This window comes from Gallinula chloropus, assembly GCF_964237585.1.
Source record: "Gallinula chloropus genome assembly, chromosome: 12".
Lineage (NCBI taxonomy): Eukaryota > Metazoa > Chordata > Aves > Gruiformes > Rallidae > Gallinula > Gallinula chloropus.
The window spans coordinates 16166230-16183093 of record NC_140097.1 but is presented as its reverse complement, the minus strand read 5'-3'; the positions used below and the strand labels follow the sequence as shown (position 1 = coordinate 16183093).

Below are 16864 nucleotides of genomic sequence, written 5' to 3'. Positions count from 1 at the left end.
CATCTCATTGTGTGGTCATCATCTAGCCAGCAAATACAGCATGGTTAGGGTCTGCTGGCACATCGTGCTTACCTCTAGGTAGAGGACTCCAACCCTGCGCCTGCTGAGGGTTCCAGAAGAGGTTAAGAGGTAACTGTGCAGTCCATGGTGCTGTGTCACAGCCAGTGTGAGGTGCCAAGTGCTAGGAGCAGCCTCAGCGTGGGATGTGACTGCCTTTCCTTGGGAAAGACCACTGCAGGGATAGCAGTGTTTGCATGTCTCTGGCATCACCTTCATCCTCTCTCTCGAGGTGTATTTGGAAAGCAGCCCTGGGAACAGGAGAGTCAGTCTGGAGAAAAGGCTCAAAGAAGTGGTCAGGTCTCTGATGTTTGAGTGAGAAGGGGAAGCCTCTAGCACCAGGGGACCCCCAAGATGGAGGAAGGAAGCAGAGGGAAGCGAGTGCGAATGCTTGTCCCAGGGAGGTGGATGATAGGAGCAGTGCTGGGCAGTGTGCAGGTGTCTGGGCAGACCATGGGGTGTCCTACCTGCACACTCAAGGCCATGCCCAAGTCAGCCGGCGCTTCCCAGAGTTTTGAGGACGAGATGAGTGTTGAGATGCTGGAGCACGTCCAGAGGAGGGCGACAAAGCTGGTGAAGGGTCTGGAGCACAAGTCCTGTGAGGAGCGGCTGAGGGAGCAGGGGTTTTTTAGTCTTGAGAAAAGGAGGCAGAGGGGAGACTTTATCGTTCTCTACAACTACCTGCAATGCAGCTGCAGAGATGTCGGGATTGGTCTCTTCTTTCTGATGACAAGCGATAGGATGAGAGGGAATGGCTTAAAATTGCACCAGGGAAGATTTAGGTTAGATATCAGGAAGAATTTCTGTACTGAAAGGGTTGGAACAGGCTGTCCAGGGAGGTGGTGGAATCACCATCCCTGGAGGTATTTAAAAGGCATGTAGATGATGTCCTTAAGGACATGACCTAGAGGTGGGTTAGGCTGTGGTTGGACTCGATGATCTAAAGGGTCTCTTCCAACCCAGGTGATTCTATGCGGTGCTGGCTCAGCGTCCTGGGGTGCTTGCAAAGGGGCAGCGGAGTCCCCACCTGCCTGCTCCCCCCAGGAGCGAGCTGAACAGGCAGAGAGAGCACCATGCCAGGCTGCCTGCCAGCATCATCTGCTGCAGGTCCCTACCCGCTCCTCCCTCCTGCCTGCCCCAGGGACCCCCCGCAGCTGCCTCTGCTCCCCGACCCAGCCCACACACTGCCCCACGCCGACCCCACAAAAAGGCCAGGCCCAGGCAGTTCTGTACAAAACCTGAAATAGTTTACTTTGCTTTCCTTTTTTTTTTTTTCCTCTTTTTCCTCTTTTTTTAAACTTTGCTCTAGGCTTGCTTAGATTCCGTGAACTCGATACAAGAGCATTTGATATGAATCGGTAAATAAAACACCGTCATAAGATAAGATAGCCACGATAAACTTTGTTAGAAATGTACATGTCGCGAAAAAATAATAATACTAATAATAATAATCATAATAAAAAAAGCCAGCGCGACGCCCAGGCCGGCGCGGCCCTCGCGGCCCTTGCCCACGGCCGCGGGTGGCTCTGGTTCCCCGCGGGCGCCGCGCCCCGGTAATGTGTGTATATAAACAAAGCCCATAAGAAATGTACAAATATAAAAAGCTACAAACATTAATAAATTACATCGTCACAAAACACGGAAAACACTCCACAAGGTGCTAGTAAAATAACCGTCTCCCTCCTCGTACAAGAAGTTACGCAAAGAGCTGGTACCGGCGGGCGGCGGCCCGGAGAGACTTTCCCCTTATAAAAAACCGGTGGTGGTTATTCCAAAAGCTATGTACAAGCTACATTCTAGGAAAAGGATGCCTCGGGAATCGCAGCTACACGGGGAGGGGGTGTAGGGAGGGGAGTGTATGGGGGGTGTTGCCTGAGAAACGCGCCCAACACCTCACAGCCCGCCGGCCGCCACAGCCTGTCAGCCCCCCGGCCCGCCCCGCCCGGCCGCTGCCGCCCCGTCCGGCCCTGCCCCGCCCGCTCGCCGGCACGGCCCGGCCCGGCACGGCCCGGCGGCTGCCCGCCTGGGTGCTGCTGCGTGGGGCCGCGGGTCCGGCGCGCTCCCCCTTGGCCGGGGTTAATATTAACTTGTCGCGGGCAGTCACTCTCAGCGCTCCGAGAAAGGACATCTATATTAAAAAATATTTATAGCAGGACTCTGTACACTCCGACCGCTGAAAGTTCGAGGGGGTATCGGCGCGGTGGCCCGGCGCCCGCCGGCCCCGCCGCTAGAGCAGCAGCTTCCCGTTCCGGTGGATCTTCAGGATCTTGCCGAGCCGCTGCTTGGCCGTGGCCATCCCCTTCTTCGTGCGCTTCCCTGCAAGGAGAGCGGGGCGGCAGGGTGAGGGCCGGCTCCCGCCCCGCAGGAACCACCCCTCCGACCCCGCACCGGCCGCCTCCCTTCCTCCGAGCCCCCCCGCAGCCGGCCCGGCCCCCCTCCGGCACCAGAGCGGCCTCGGCGGGCACCGCCGCTCACCCGTCCCAGGGCGTTCGTCGAGCTCCCCCGCCGCCGGGCCGAGGCTGCTCCCCTCCCCTCCCCTCCTGCTTCCACAGTGCCACCACCCGGCCCGGCCCGGCTCGCCGCTCCGGGGCGTCTCGGAAGCCAGCCGCTCCAGCACCCTGCCTCGGTGTCCCACGGGAGGGGCTGCCCGTCCCCCGCCCCCGCGGGCCCCACTGCCCGCACCTCGCACTTGCCCTCTCCCGGCCATCCCTGGGCACCTCTCCGCCGTGAGGCATGGGGATGCAGAACGCTCCAGCCACCAGTGCCAAGCGCCGGTCCCTCGCCCTGCCCTGTGCCCAAGCCCCACACACCGCTGCAGCCCCACATCCCTTCTCGCCCTCTCTTCCGCCAGCTCAGAGGGACAGCCTGCACTCAGCTTCACCAGGAGGTCACCCAAAAGATGCACACACACACACATATCAACATGCACACAGCAACTAGCACCAAGGCACTGTAACACACAACTACAATCTTTCCAGTCCTTGTGCTGATGAGAAGACACCGCCACCATGAGCCTTTACTCATGAGCTGCATGGTTCAGTGAGGCCCTGGGACTGGTGCAGCTCCATGGCTTGCCAGCTACCACCTTACAGCCAGAGACCCCTGGTTGCCAAGGTGGGACTACCAGGCACAACACAGACCCATGCAGCCTGTCCTCTTCCCACCATGCTGCCACTCTCACGCAATGCCTGCAAAGACTCAGGTCCTCTCCACTCTTCCTATCTGCATTAACTAGCCCAGCCCTAAAATCCATGGCAGTGTGGGTGACACTTTCCATGGGAAGTGTCCTCATTTCTCATCTTTTCACCTCACTCTTTTAAGACTGAAAGACCTTCCCTGAGGAAGTCCTAAGAGTGCCTTAATTCTGCTTCATCCCACCATCTCCTTCCACAGTCCACTTCCAGTGATGCCCAATCTGGGAGTCCCCAGGCTAGACTCTCCTGTGCTCCATGCAGAGAGACGCCTTCAAGTCCTCTCAGTGTCCCTGGCTGTCCCAGGACCCTGTACAGGAAACCCTCAAAGTGCTCCACTCCCTGCTAGGTCAGCCACTTGCTTGGCACATGGCTCCTTCCCTCCTTTGAGGACTGAGCACTACCATGGGCAAGGTGTGATCCATGTGCCTGGTCAGGCTCCCTTCACGATGCCCTGCCTGGGTCGCCCAGCTTACTGGCCAGTCTGGAGTTCGGCTCCGTTCAGCACTCCTCTTCCCATCACGTCTTCCACTGGCATGGACCTGTGTCACTAATGCCACCATTTCACCACAAAGACACAAGTCCAAGCAAATATCTTCATCACACTTGGTTCTGCAGACAGTCACTGGTGTTACTGGCACCTACCATGAGCCTCTGGTACAGCCCACTGAAGCTGCTCTGATGTTCTACTGCCTGGCAGGACACCGTGCACTCTCTCTAATGTTCTCTGCTCAAACACAGGGGAATGCAAGAAACATGTGCCACGCTGTCTCACTTTTTGCATGGGGGCCTCTCACAGTGGGCTCACACACTTATTCTTCACACTACATTGTGCCTGTCCCCTGCCACTGCCTGTGTTATGCTTCCTGAGGAAAGTTCAAGTAGAGAATAGGAGGTCCTAGCCCAGAACTCCAGGACAGCCTCAGCTTTGTAATGCATTCCCTACAGCAGACAAGAAGTGCCCTCTTCCTTCCTCTCTCCTGGCTTTAGTCGTGTGGCTGTGTTACTCCCGAGGTCTGACATTCCTCTGCTCCCTTGCCGCAGATCCGCACTGCTCTACACTCGCTGGGAGGGATGTCCTCACGCACGTGTCAGCACAGGCAAGCGTGTGCAACCACCACCCAACCACAGCAGTGCCTGACCTAGCCCTGGGCAGAACAGCTTTCACGGATGCATCTTCCCCCATCCTGGGCTTCACCAGACAGGCTGGACTGCGATGTGAGGAGTTCCTCAGGAGCCTCGGGGCACGCTCAGGAGTACTTCCTAGCAGGGGATGCCCCACACCCTGCAACAACCCGGCAGCAAAACGCGTACTTGGGCCCACAGTGCCAAAACAGCCACGGACCCTCTCTCTGACCAGATCTGACCTGCTGAAGCACTTCTACGTACCCAAGAGACACAACACAGGAGGACTCTGCAAAAGGCAGGGATTACAAGACCGATTCACCCTTCCCCATTCCTACAGCGTAACCCCAGGCGTTTCCTGGTACCTTTGGTGGAGGCATTGTTCTGCGAGGATGATGAGGGTCTCCTCTGTGTGAGGAAAACACCGGGTGCCATCGGCTGCGATCCCTTGTTAGGCTGGGCGACCCCAAAGGTGCTGGCCCCTGCGGTGTACTCGTGATCTGTGAGGCTGCTGGCATGTGACTCCAGCTTCGGCTCTGGCGAGCTGCCTTCCTGAGCCGGTTTGTTGGCGTTGTTGGTTGACAGCTTCTTTTTGGTATTTTTTTTCTTCTTGCCTTTTTGTTCCTCCTTTAAAATGACAAACATGAAGCTCAGATTAATCCCCGGAAGACCTTTAGCTACGGCAAGGGCCAGCGGCGTTGCTTAGCGTCCTGATACAATGAAAACCCATGAAGTTTGTCATGTACAAACTGCTCAGGGTCTGTTCCGATACCATCTCGCTTGCAGCTTGCTCTGCTGCACACACACGTTTGCCTTTCTTGCATCTATGTACGTGCTCTGTGCAGAACCTCCATGCGCGTTAACTCTGCGTACACTGCAGCGAGCGGGAGCCAGCCAGGACCAAAGCGACCCTGCCTTGGGAGAGCAGCATGGCTTTGCACGAACAAACCTTTCGATGTTCCACAAAAACTGGCACCTCCTATCTTCAGGGATCTTCGCACACTTTCACAATAGCATGGAGGATTTTAAACATCCCACTGATTCACAGGCTGCTTCCTGCTAAGACACACGCATATCTCTCGACTTGTAACTGTCCTTATACATACGTACCACGAGAACAGTGGTTTGTCACCTGCCTCTTTCCCTCACCTACTTTCAGTCCACTTCTTGGCAAAACTCTCCAACCAACTCCTCTACTCAGCAATACACATCACAGAAGGCCAAAGCCACCAACACCTGCATCTCCAGCAACTCACCAAGGTGTCAAGCCAACCTTCCTCCAGCAGACCTTGTCACCTTTGTGCCTCACAGGGCCTATGTGCGTTAGGTGCTCAGCACCCATCTGAACTCTCCAGACACTTATCAACACTCAAAATGCCTGAGTATCTTCATTAAACTGACCCATAATTACCCACCATTGACCAAATCTTTGGCAGTAAATCCTTTTGCTCCCCACCAGCTGGTGTCCACAGACAAGGCAATCACACCAGTCTCAAACACACATCAATACGTGGTTCATGCACACTCTTTTCGGGCAGCCTCCTTCTGTCTTAACCTGGTAGCCCTGCTCACTCCCTTGTACTTCTCTATACTTCTGATACCCCGCCTGCTCTGTGGCATTGTCAGATATGCTGTGACACTATTGGACTTCCACCCTATTTATCTCCCCAAGACTGCCAAGCTTTGTGACACAGAGGAGGACTGGTACCGCACTACTCTTTGGGGCTGACTGCTGCTGGGGGAGAGGGCTTTCGTTTCCCGGCAGCTACTACATCCCAAGCAACCTCACCTGCTGTGACAACTTTGCAGCAGCAGCGGCAAGTCCAGTTTCAATGGAGGCGACTCTCGTGCCCTCCCGCACCGGTCTGTCTTGTCGAGGCACCGAGGGTCCAACTCGTGCTGCAAGGAAAAGCAGATGCAGGTGAGATGTATGAGCAGCGTAACCACGTGCTGGGCAGTGAGGCTCTGCTCTCCTGAGCAGGGAGCCAGGGGTGCTGCAGCCTCAGCCTGCCCTTCCCCAGGCTGTGTGTGATGGTGGGAGGAAGTGACAGCCTCCAGTCACAGTGGCTTGGGGAGAAGCTGCCAACAAGGATGTAACACAGCTGAGCAACTTCACTGGTAGACAGAGATACCAGGAGCTGAAGCCACGGGAGGTTTCTGCCTGCAGATATGAGCGTCACTTCCAAATGGGCAGTGTTCACCACCCCATCAGCTGGGGGTGGACATGCACTGCCACAAGCTGATGAGACATGGGCTGCTTGTCACACACGCATCAAGCTGTGGAGGCTCCCCCATTAGTGGGTCACATCAAAGGGATCTAAGGACTCCCTGGCCTCTCCTGCCTCTGGTGAGCCACAAAACCATCACCCTTGCAGACCATCAGCTTTGCCTCAACCTGAAGGAGACCATTCCCATGCTCTTGTTTCTCTTTACACAATTAACACCTACACCTAAAAGCTGTGGCTGTTCAGCTGTCTGGGGCTTCACTGTTACACCACAGCTGAAGTGGCCAACAAGTGTTCCATCGCCAAGAGTGTGAAGAAAAATAAACCAACTACGCACCCAGGAACAACTTTTTCTTGCCAACCGATTGAGGGAGGAAGGCTAACAGTGCTCAGCATGAGTCTCAGCACATGGTATCACCTCCCACTGCGCTGGAAGGGATTAATCCTTCACATGATAAAGAAATTGCTAGCTGTGGTCCTACAAATTTCCCACTCCTTGAAAAATGGCCAGTTTTGTAGGGACTTGCAGAACAGCCTGGGTCTGGCCAGCATAGACCACATGGACTTACCTGTTGGGCTGTAAGGGGCATCATCCGAACTTTTCCTTTTCTTCGATCGGGATTTGAATACTGGATTATCTTCATCTGATTCGAGAGAAGGGTAAACTACAGCAGAAAACAAAGGCAATAGTTTCAGTGGAGGAAACAGCCCTGCCTTGAACAGAGCCCCGCTTGCTCTGTACAGGCATGTCACCATCTGCATGTCTGCAGACATCACAGTTCAGACAGCAAGGTCCCTGCAAGGTACCACCGGGGGGTCCCACAGCTGCAACACTTGGGGGACTTTCTCCTGCTCCCATTCACACACCACACTTGGCAGTTGCTGTCACTGAACTGTGGCCAGCCAACTTTAAGACACACACTGAAACTTCTCAGGAAAAAAATCAGTCTTCCCCTTGCCTGTGGAGCTGCAGTGCAGCCAGAAGAGCCACAAACAAGTTTCCTTATCTCAAGCTGGACTGGCACTGAAGACACACCAGCCAACCCCTCAGCACTACACTTTCCTGGCCTCTCTGACACCAGCACGGTTAGGCAGACAGAAATGAGACACGGTGTGAGTATCCAAAGGTGAATGTGAACCATTGTACCAAAGGACCTGTCACAGGCCTCTGGGAGAAACAGCAACCTCTCTGCCTAAACTTTGGCCCAGCCTTTACTATGAAGCTTCTGTGGGTTTTTTTCCCCACATGTGTTTGATTTCTTTGCCAGTTGCTGTTTCTTACATCTGGCATTACCCTGGCATTTGGCCACTGACACCAGAAGCCTGCTCATCAGATGTGGCACAAAGGGAGCCTTTGGAAAGCCAGCCTGCTCACCACGGTGACTCTCCATTCATTGGCAGCACAGACATGCAACGAGCAAATCCACCCCTGAGCAGAGCAGAGCAGAGCCTTGTTCATGTGGGGTGTCTGTGAACATGCCCTGGTCCAAGAGCTTCACGGAGCTGCCCCTTCCCAAGTACGCTGCACCCCAGTGTGGGCAGCATGCTCTAAAAGGCTGGGCAGCCGCCTTCTGCAACACGTCACGGGAAAAATCGCCATTTTGCCTGGGCACCTCTGTTCACAGTGTGAAAACACACACTCTGCTTTCCCCAGTCGTGACAGATGATATCTGATGGCTGTACTTGCTGGGGACACTTAAGCACACACCCAGACTGTTTGTTTTGCGGCATAAACCTTGACCAGCTTCTTGCCCTCTTTGGGACTTCAGGCTTTCCAGTCCCTAGCAGCCTTCACATCATTACTTCTCTCAATTTCCTTGCTTCTCATGTCAAAATACTCCTGTGGACTGTGCTGGAAGAAGCGATACGTCTGGCACAAACCAGCTTTGTGCCTGTTTCTCCTTCAGATGTTTGCATTGCCTGTCAACACTCAAAGCACCACCAGATCCCTTTTCCAACTTCTTACTCACCTTAGCTAGGTATTTTATTGCTGTTGTGCACACAAGGACATTTTGGTCCCAAGCGTGCCTGACCCACATTTCTGGGACAGTTTTCTGTTTCTTGTCTGACTGCTGCAGTTTCAGTTGCTTCTTAAGATCTGACTGTAGCACGCCTCAAATACAGCCTGCCTGGATGACCGTATCCCCCTCCAGCTCTGCGGTCAGCCTACCTATCATACAGCCCTCACTTAATTTTGCTGTGCAGACCTCTTGTGATCTGCACTCCTCCACACCGAGACACCAACCGACCGGAACGCGACGGAAAGCGAGCGAGCGCTTGAGGAATGTCATGAGGAACACGGGGGGGATCAGCACAAATAGGCAGAGATACTTAGACATCTGTTGTACTTACCGTAATCTGAATCTTTAAAACAGGCATCTAAGTGGTCCTGGTCTTCATCATAATCTTCAATGTCAATACTATTCTTTGTGCTTTTCTTCAGTAACCGCTTGCCAGCGTTTTTGTTGGTGCCACCGCCTGTTTTTTTCGAGTTTTGTGTGGAGATGGAGTTATTCTTTGCCTGGTTGGTACCCCAGGATGGCTGGAGGCAGGACTCTGACGCCTGGAGGTTTGCCATCGACAGCATGCCCTGGATTGCTTCTTGCGTGCTGGGTGAGGCGGGTGGCTGACTGTGGGGAAACAGTGAGAAATACAAGAGTTGTGGCTGATTCCATGAAGCCTTCACCAATAGGTGACCCCTGTCACTGCGCAGCGTTGCTGGAAGCATTTCCCCATCCCCAAGGATGGCCCGTTGAGCAGCTGGGCATGCCTTGAGTGGCACCAGTTATTTTGACACTAACAGCAGTATCACAGACAGCACCTCAGATTTGGGGGTGCTGCCCCAGAAGTCAGGAAGCCATGTGCTGCAAGGCTGGGGACGCAACAGGCAGCTCCTGGACTCAAGGCACTCAGATAACTTTTCATAGTTCATAACAACATTCCTAACAGCACAGCAGCATCTCTACTGCCAGCTCTGAGGGCTTACGGGTCAGTGCTGGAGGGGCATGTTGTGGTGGGCTTCTGTTGCATACTGCCAAGCAAGCAGAGGAAGATTTTGAACCACTGGAAGGAAGGCCATAATCCCAGGCCACTGGTCTCCTGGGACCACCACCACTCCAGGACCTACTGGAAGAGCAACGTGGTAGGGCAAGAGCAATTCAAGAGATTTCGGCAGTGTACTGGGAGGGTTTTCTGGTGTGGCTGTGGGCTGGATCGATTACGGGGGATGCTGGAGAGATACAGACAGGATGGGTGGGTGGAAACCCTGTGAGTTTGCATTTTTGGCATTTGGCTGCCAGTTGTCATCAGGCACGGTACAGCTACTGCAGAATGAAAGACATTCCTTCAGAGTAGGCTGAGGCCAACAGATGTGTACATCCTGACCGGTGTGCACACATAGCGAGGTGGCACAGCACACTCCCCACAGTATGGAAGAATCTAGAAGAATTATAATCTCATCAGAGACCACCAGACATTAACTCTGTAACAGGTAGAACACACCACCAGATATTTTCAGAACTTTGGAGTACGGGCAAATTTTGCAATGCAAAGAACACTTGCTGTGGTGAAGATTTTTCTGACAGTTATGCAGTAGAAGCCACGAACACGCAGTAGTTGCGAAGTAAATTAGCATTACCACATCACTTTCTCTTATTTGATCTTAATTTAATCCACTTTAAACCACTACAGGACTCCGGATAGAGTAACGTACAAGACATAATGAGAGTTTCTGGGCACTAATTGCATTTATAAATAATCCTGAAAATGAGTTAAGACCGGTGTTAGTGACTCAACCAAAAGAGGAACACTGAAAAACTTATTTAAGAAAGAGACATTATAATCCCTCATTATCATGCCAGATGCCTCAGCCTTCTCCCTGGCAAAGGCTTATTTTGCACCATCTATAAGTAATTAACATATTTGCACTCAATTTTTTCCCCAACTGTTTTCACAAACACTGGACTCTGGAAACACTGCAAACAGACCATCAAACCCTGCTCACCAAATGGGCAAATTGGAGAGGAACTGCCTTGAGCAACACAAGCTTCAACAAATAAATTGTGGAATATGATCAAAACCAGTGGCTCCGAGAGTCAAACCACAACCTGCACGTGGGGGTGGAATGTCTCAAGGAGACAGAGCTGCACACGGGGCAAAAGTGTTTCTCATTAGGGCATGCACTTGGTGGACTTCCATTAGAGGTATTTCAGCCAAAAAAAGAAATCAAGAAGACTCAGGAAGCAATTTCTAGGCTCTGGAAGGCCATATCCCCTTTCTGTAGCTTCAGCAGTGATTAAAAAAACCTCCAAATATTTATGGAAGTAAACTACCTGTGAGTTACAGCTATGACTTCAAGAACATTTTAAATGAGAGTGGAAGCAGGAGGAAAGCTTCTGCTCCCCTACTCCCATCCCAGCAGCTGGCTGGCAAAGGCCCTCTGAACACACAGTGAAGTGATGCCTGGCCACAGGACAAGCCCTGCTGCTGCCCTGCAAACCCCAGCAGCCCAGAGAGGTGGTGGAGGCCCCATCCCTGGAGACATTCAAGGTCGGGCTTGATGGAGCTCTGAGCAATCTGATCTAAAGATGTCCCTGCTCACTGCAGGGGGGTTGGACTCGATGTCCTTTAAAGGTCCCTTCCCACCAAATGCATTCAATGATTCTATGACTGTGCACAGCCGCCCTTTCTGGGGATTTTCTTGCCTCCTTTCACTCTCATAAAGACAAGGAGACGCAGTTGAGAGATTAGTTCACTGCAATAACTGTCTGCTGCCTATCCAGCACCTGGTGATTTTCAGCTGTGTGTCATACAGGAACTGAAAGAGGTCCACCCTGGAAACTGCCAGCTTCCCCTGTAACACCCAACAGCATGTGGTAAACCCTGGTGCAGCCACCACACAGTCCACAGGCAAAAGAACCACTCAGATGCCTGAAAAAACATGGTCAAAGCAGCACAGTGGCCTCCTGAAAGGCCCCCGGGGCTGGGCTGTGGAGGACAAACCTGAGGTCTGCAGGCTCAGCTCTCAGCCAGAGCCCACACCGAGCCTGTACGGAGCCCAGCGGGCTGAGCTTGCAGCCACGCTGAGCAGCCTGAGCCCACGAGCCTGCTAACGAGCCACGTGCATGGTCATCACCAGCAATTGCCTTCCTGCTGCTGCTCCCAGAGCTGATACTGGCAGCACGTTGCCACATTACTAACAGAGAGAAGGACCACAACAGGAGGAAAAAATTGCTGTTAAATCTCATCCCCACTGAGATCTCCCCCGGGACAGACTGAAGTGCTGGTTGGGACAGTGGGACCAGGAGCAGGGAAGGGCAACTCATCTCAGTGGGAATCCAAGGAAGAAGGCCTTGGTCTGTATGGCACAGATGGCTTTGTGCCCTATGCACAGTGCTCTGTCTACTGTGTTGGGTTTAAGCCTTGGGGCCTCTGTGTCACAGACCAGCTTGCCTCCCTAGCAGTATCTTCATTAGGGAGGAGCATAAAGCATCCCTTCAGGCTGTGCTTTGGGGCTTTCGCATTGCCTGTGTTACCCTCTGAAATGTGACATGAGCATCCTTTCCCTGACAGCACGTTCCAGAGCCAGTGGCAAGAGGCAAACAGCTGGGATTGTGGCAAGAACACAGACAACTCAATATGGACAGACTAAGGCTTTCCATCCTCAGCTGAGGCCGGCCCCTGCACTGCCTGGGCATGGGAAGGGTCCTGAGGCTCTGAAACCAGGAGAGAATATTATGCAGGGAGGCAGTGCCTCACTTTTCACAACCAATTGTACTGCTGCAATCTCCCTCCGAGGGTTCAGCATCTCCAGGCAGATCTCCCCCTTCTCTCACAAGCAGTAACTGAGCCTTTCACCTCATAATCTGAATTTATTCATTTCAGCAGAATGTTACTTAGGGTTTTTTTTCCTTCCCCATTCTCCATGGTACCTACACAGACGGCTGGAGGCACTAAAGGGCAAGGAGGAAGTGAGAGAAGGTTTGCTCACTAATTTCTCACCTCGCCACTGAACAGCCATCACCCAGTCTCATCATGAGATTAGGGGGAAAATCGATAGAGGCAAAGGAAAGTCACAGGAGCAACCCATCATTTTGTAAATGGAAAGAAGAACTAACTTGTAACAAGAACCATCTCACGGGGTTACAAAGAAAACAGAGACAGACCCTTCTCAGAGGTGCAAAGCACCAACAGGATGAAAGGCAGTGGGCACAAGCTGCAGCAGAGGACATCCCAACCTGGCACAAGAAGAAGAGGTTGACCCAGAGGGTGGCCAAGGAGCTCACAGGCTGCAGAATCCCCATCTCCGAATGTATTTAAAACTCAGAGGGTTAGTGTCCTGAACAACTGGCTCAAACCTCAGGTGAGCTCCCAAGGTCCCTTCCAGCTGGTGTTAGTCTGGAATACTCCAACAAAGAACCACTGAGCAGCAGTAAGAGGAAGGTAATAACTCACTGTCCCGGCTCTGGGACAGTATTTCCCGGCCGTTCCTGCATTTCCCCTCACCCTGCCGGTGGTCAAATGTCAATGAACCACAGAGAAGCAGCAGAGCCCTGGCAGAAATGACTTATCAATAACCTGGAGAAGTGACAGTTCTAGAAAACTGTGGAAGTCAAGTAATTGCAAGTAAGAATCTTGTATTTCCTTCCATTCTTGAATCAGACCTGGAAACAACATATAACTTTGCTCAGTTGAAGATCATGTGACCCCCAGTCCTTTCCATATGCCATTTCAGTTATTTCAGACTGCTTCAGCCTTTCCACAGGACCTTGGTGATTGTCTCTCCCCATCTCTACCACTGAGCCAAGTACAGGAGATGCAGCTCGTGAGCTACCAAGGTAATGCCATCAGGGCATTTGGTTTGGTCAGCTGCAAGTGACAGTCTAATACTACACAGAGTAAAGTTTCACCCGAGTCATTATCACAAAAAAGCCCTGACCCGATTCCAAAGTCACTGCTGGGCTTCAACAGCTTTGGCACTGGTCTGAGAGGGCTCCAGGCTTCCCACCTGAGAGCTGGATCACATCTACACAGACCACTGTGAGCAAAGGAATTCCACATAGAACTACCTGCACTACTGCTACGTGGAGATCCAGAACATACAAATCATAGAATGTGTTACGTTGGAAGGGACATTTAGAGGCCATCTACTCCACCCTCCCTGCAGTGAGCAGGGACACCTTTCACTAGATCAAGTCTCCCAGAGCCCCATCAAGCCTGAACTTGAATGTCTCCAGGGATGAGGCCTCTACTACATCTCTGGGCAACCTGTGCCAGTGATCTACCACCCTCATATTTAAGAATTTCTTCCTAATATCCAACCTAAATCTCCCCTTTTCTAGTTTAAAACCATTACTCCTCGTCCTACTGCCTCATGCCCTCATGAACAGTTCTTCCCCAGCTTTCCTACAGGCACCTTTCAGGTATTGAAAGGCTGCTGTAAGGTCCCCCTAGAGCCTCCTCTTCTCCAGGCTGAACAAGCACAACTGTCTCAGCCTGTCTTCATAGGAGAGGTGCTCCAGCCCTTTGATCATTTTTGTGGCCCTTCTCTGGACACACTCCAACAGGTCCTTATTGTGCTGAGGGCTCCAAAGCTGGACACAGTATTCCACGTGAAGTCTCACCACAGCAGAGTAGAGGGGCAGAATCACCTCTCCCAATCTGCTGGCCACATTTCTTTTGATGCAACCCAGGATGTGGTTGGCCTTCTGGGATGCAGATGCATATTGGTGGCTCGTGTCCAGGTTCTCATCCATAAGTACTCCCAAGTCCTTTTCCTTCGGGCTGCTTTCAAGCACATAATCTCCTAACCTGTATGGATAACAGGGATTGTCCTGACACAGGTGCACTTGGCTTTCTTGAAGTTCACCTTGGCCCACTTCTCCAGCCTGGCCAGGTCCCTCTGGATGGCATCCTGTCCCTCTGACACATGAACCTCACCACTCAGCTTGGTGTCATCAGCAAATTTGCTGAGGGTGCACTCAATCCCACTGCCAACATCATTAATAGAGACATTAAACAGCACCAGTCCCAGCACAGACCCCTGAGGAACACCATTTGTCAGTCTTCCATCTGTACTTGGAGCCATTGACACCACCCTCTGGATGAGACCATCCAGCCAATTCCTTATCCACTGAACAGTCCACTCATCAAATCCATATCTCTCCAGCTTAGAGAGAAGGATATTGTGGGGGACCGTGTCAAAGGCCTTGGAGAAACCCAGATAGGTGACATCCATGTGCATATATATATATATATGTGCATACATAGATGTGTGCACATGCCAAGCAGAGAGAGATGGAACTGTCTCTGGAGAGGCAGCCACAGCCACAGTGGCAGGCTGCTGTGACACAGTACGTTTGCACAGCACGTTGCTCCCCGTTTTTTAAACCAGCACATTCTGGCCATTAAAGAGGCGAGTGTCATTCTGACAGGACACACAGGGATTCCTTTTATCAGGAGCGCTTTTCATCGGGCTGCAACGTGCTGCCAAAGCCTAATTGTTTATACAAGAGCCAAAGCTGCTGTGACACATCCCCAGTGAAGTGCCCCACACAGCGCAGCGATTCCTGCGGAGTTCAGTTACGCGACTGCGTTTGTGACTTTGATTTTGGGAACCTCAAAGTCTCCACGCGTGCCGGGTACAAAGCCCAGGCTGAGGGGAGGAAGCACAAGAAGCTCGAGTCCTGCTCCAAGAGGCACCTTTAACCCATTGCAGACAGCAAAAAGACACCCCCCAGGCAACAAAGAGACTCTTTGAGGACCACTTCTTTCACCTGGTTTTCGCACTGTGAGATGTGGAGTGGTAAGCAGGGAAACACGGCCAAGGCAGATTTAATTCCTTCAATGGCTGTCAATTTTTCTTACTTTATACCAAACTTCAAGCATGGGAGTCATACTACACTGGCAACTTTATTCCCAGGTTACATACAGTGTTACTTGACTGAAAAAACCTGGCTTTTTCACCCCTATGGGAACGAACTTGCACGGGACACTGTGCACACACCCCTCTGTTCAAGAGAGAGGAGATCCCTGTGGCTGAGCTGCAAGCCATAAACCTGAAATGTTGATGCACAAAGGCAAGTCTGTCTCACAGAGCTGCCTGGCACTTCACAACTGATGTGCCCTGTGTAAAGCCAGTCTGCGTAATATGCTTAATCTCTCGCAAACCATCTAAGCTGTGAAAGAGACAAGTACCCAATGAACTGAGGAAGTATGAACCACGAGATGCTTTAGGTTTCTCTGTAGCTCTGTCACCACACTGCAACCTTAAAAAATTCGTTTTCTCTTTTTTTTTAACTCACTGTAAAAACTTGCTTCTATATGTTTCCTGTGGTAACTGATTCCATATGTTCCCCTTTGACCACGAGGCATATCCTTTGGAATTCTCAGTTAAGGCTTTTAACTTCCAGTCCTTCCCAGGTTTAGAAAACATCCTCCTCTATGAGGGGACCTTCTCAGTCCACTTTTACAGATCCTTTACAAGCTGGAGGCTGCACTTTTCCTAAGTCATGCACACCCAGCACTCAGGGAGGGCAGAGCAGGGGGAGGACAGCACCGGTCTCTCTTTGCCCTGCGTGCTCTCAACTCTCAGACCACTCCTACAGCTACTTCTACTTTATGCACAGGCTTTATGGCTTCGTATCACCAAAGTACACCTGGAGAAAGCAGGGAGGAAAAAGATGCTCTTGGGGTACCCCAGGAAACACTGAATATGGGCTCTGGCTTCACTGCTCAAAGCTGACTGTTTTTTGCAGTTTTGCACCTATAATATACCGCAACGCACCTCTTGCTTCCATGCAACATCTGTTATATGAATCCTAAGTTGTATAAATGCTGCTTCAAGCAGCCAGCCTGGAGAACCAACACGTCATGCCTGCCTGGTGGAGGTGGTTTTCAGATGAAGGCAAGGCAGGGATGGAGCTGACTTATTAAAATGCCAAACAAGAACAGCCTTACCACACGTTTCACCTCATTTCCCCTACCACCACCTAGCCTGCCACCCTCACCATTCAAAGGACAATTCCTTTGCTTGTACAACAGGCATATTTAGAGGCTAGAAACTCGTGCCAGCCACTTACAAAAAGCCCTAGCTCCCAAAAGCACCAAAGCTGTGGTCCCTGCAGAGCAGTGGAGTGTGCTTAGGTGAATACTTCTGGATTTCTACAGGAAGGGGGACAAATCACTCAGTTAAGACTGTAGCAGCAAAGATCTACTGAGTCAGCAGACTGCTATGGAGCACGGGGTGTAAGAGGGGACACTTGATGT

At 52.0% G+C, this 16864-nt stretch overlaps 1 protein-coding gene across 1 annotated transcript in view; it reads right to left on the bottom strand.

The window, feature by feature from the left end:
* Positions 1-2032: 2032 nt before the first annotated feature.
* PHF2 (PHD finger protein 2) overlaps positions 2033-16864 on the bottom strand; it is a gene marked incomplete at its 5' end in the record, with an annotated part of 83473 nt that continues 68641 nt past the window's right edge. Inside the window, 5 exons of the mRNA XM_084269757.1 lie at positions 2033-2373; positions 4739-5000; positions 6163-6272; positions 7168-7263; positions 8951-9228. Of these exons, the coding sequence (XP_084125883.1) occupies positions 2285-2373; positions 4739-5000; positions 6163-6272; positions 7168-7263; positions 8951-9228 (835 nt within the window). The 3' untranslated portion in view covers positions 2033-2284. The remainder of the gene's footprint in view (positions 2374-4738; positions 5001-6162; positions 6273-7167; positions 7264-8950; positions 9229-16864) is intronic.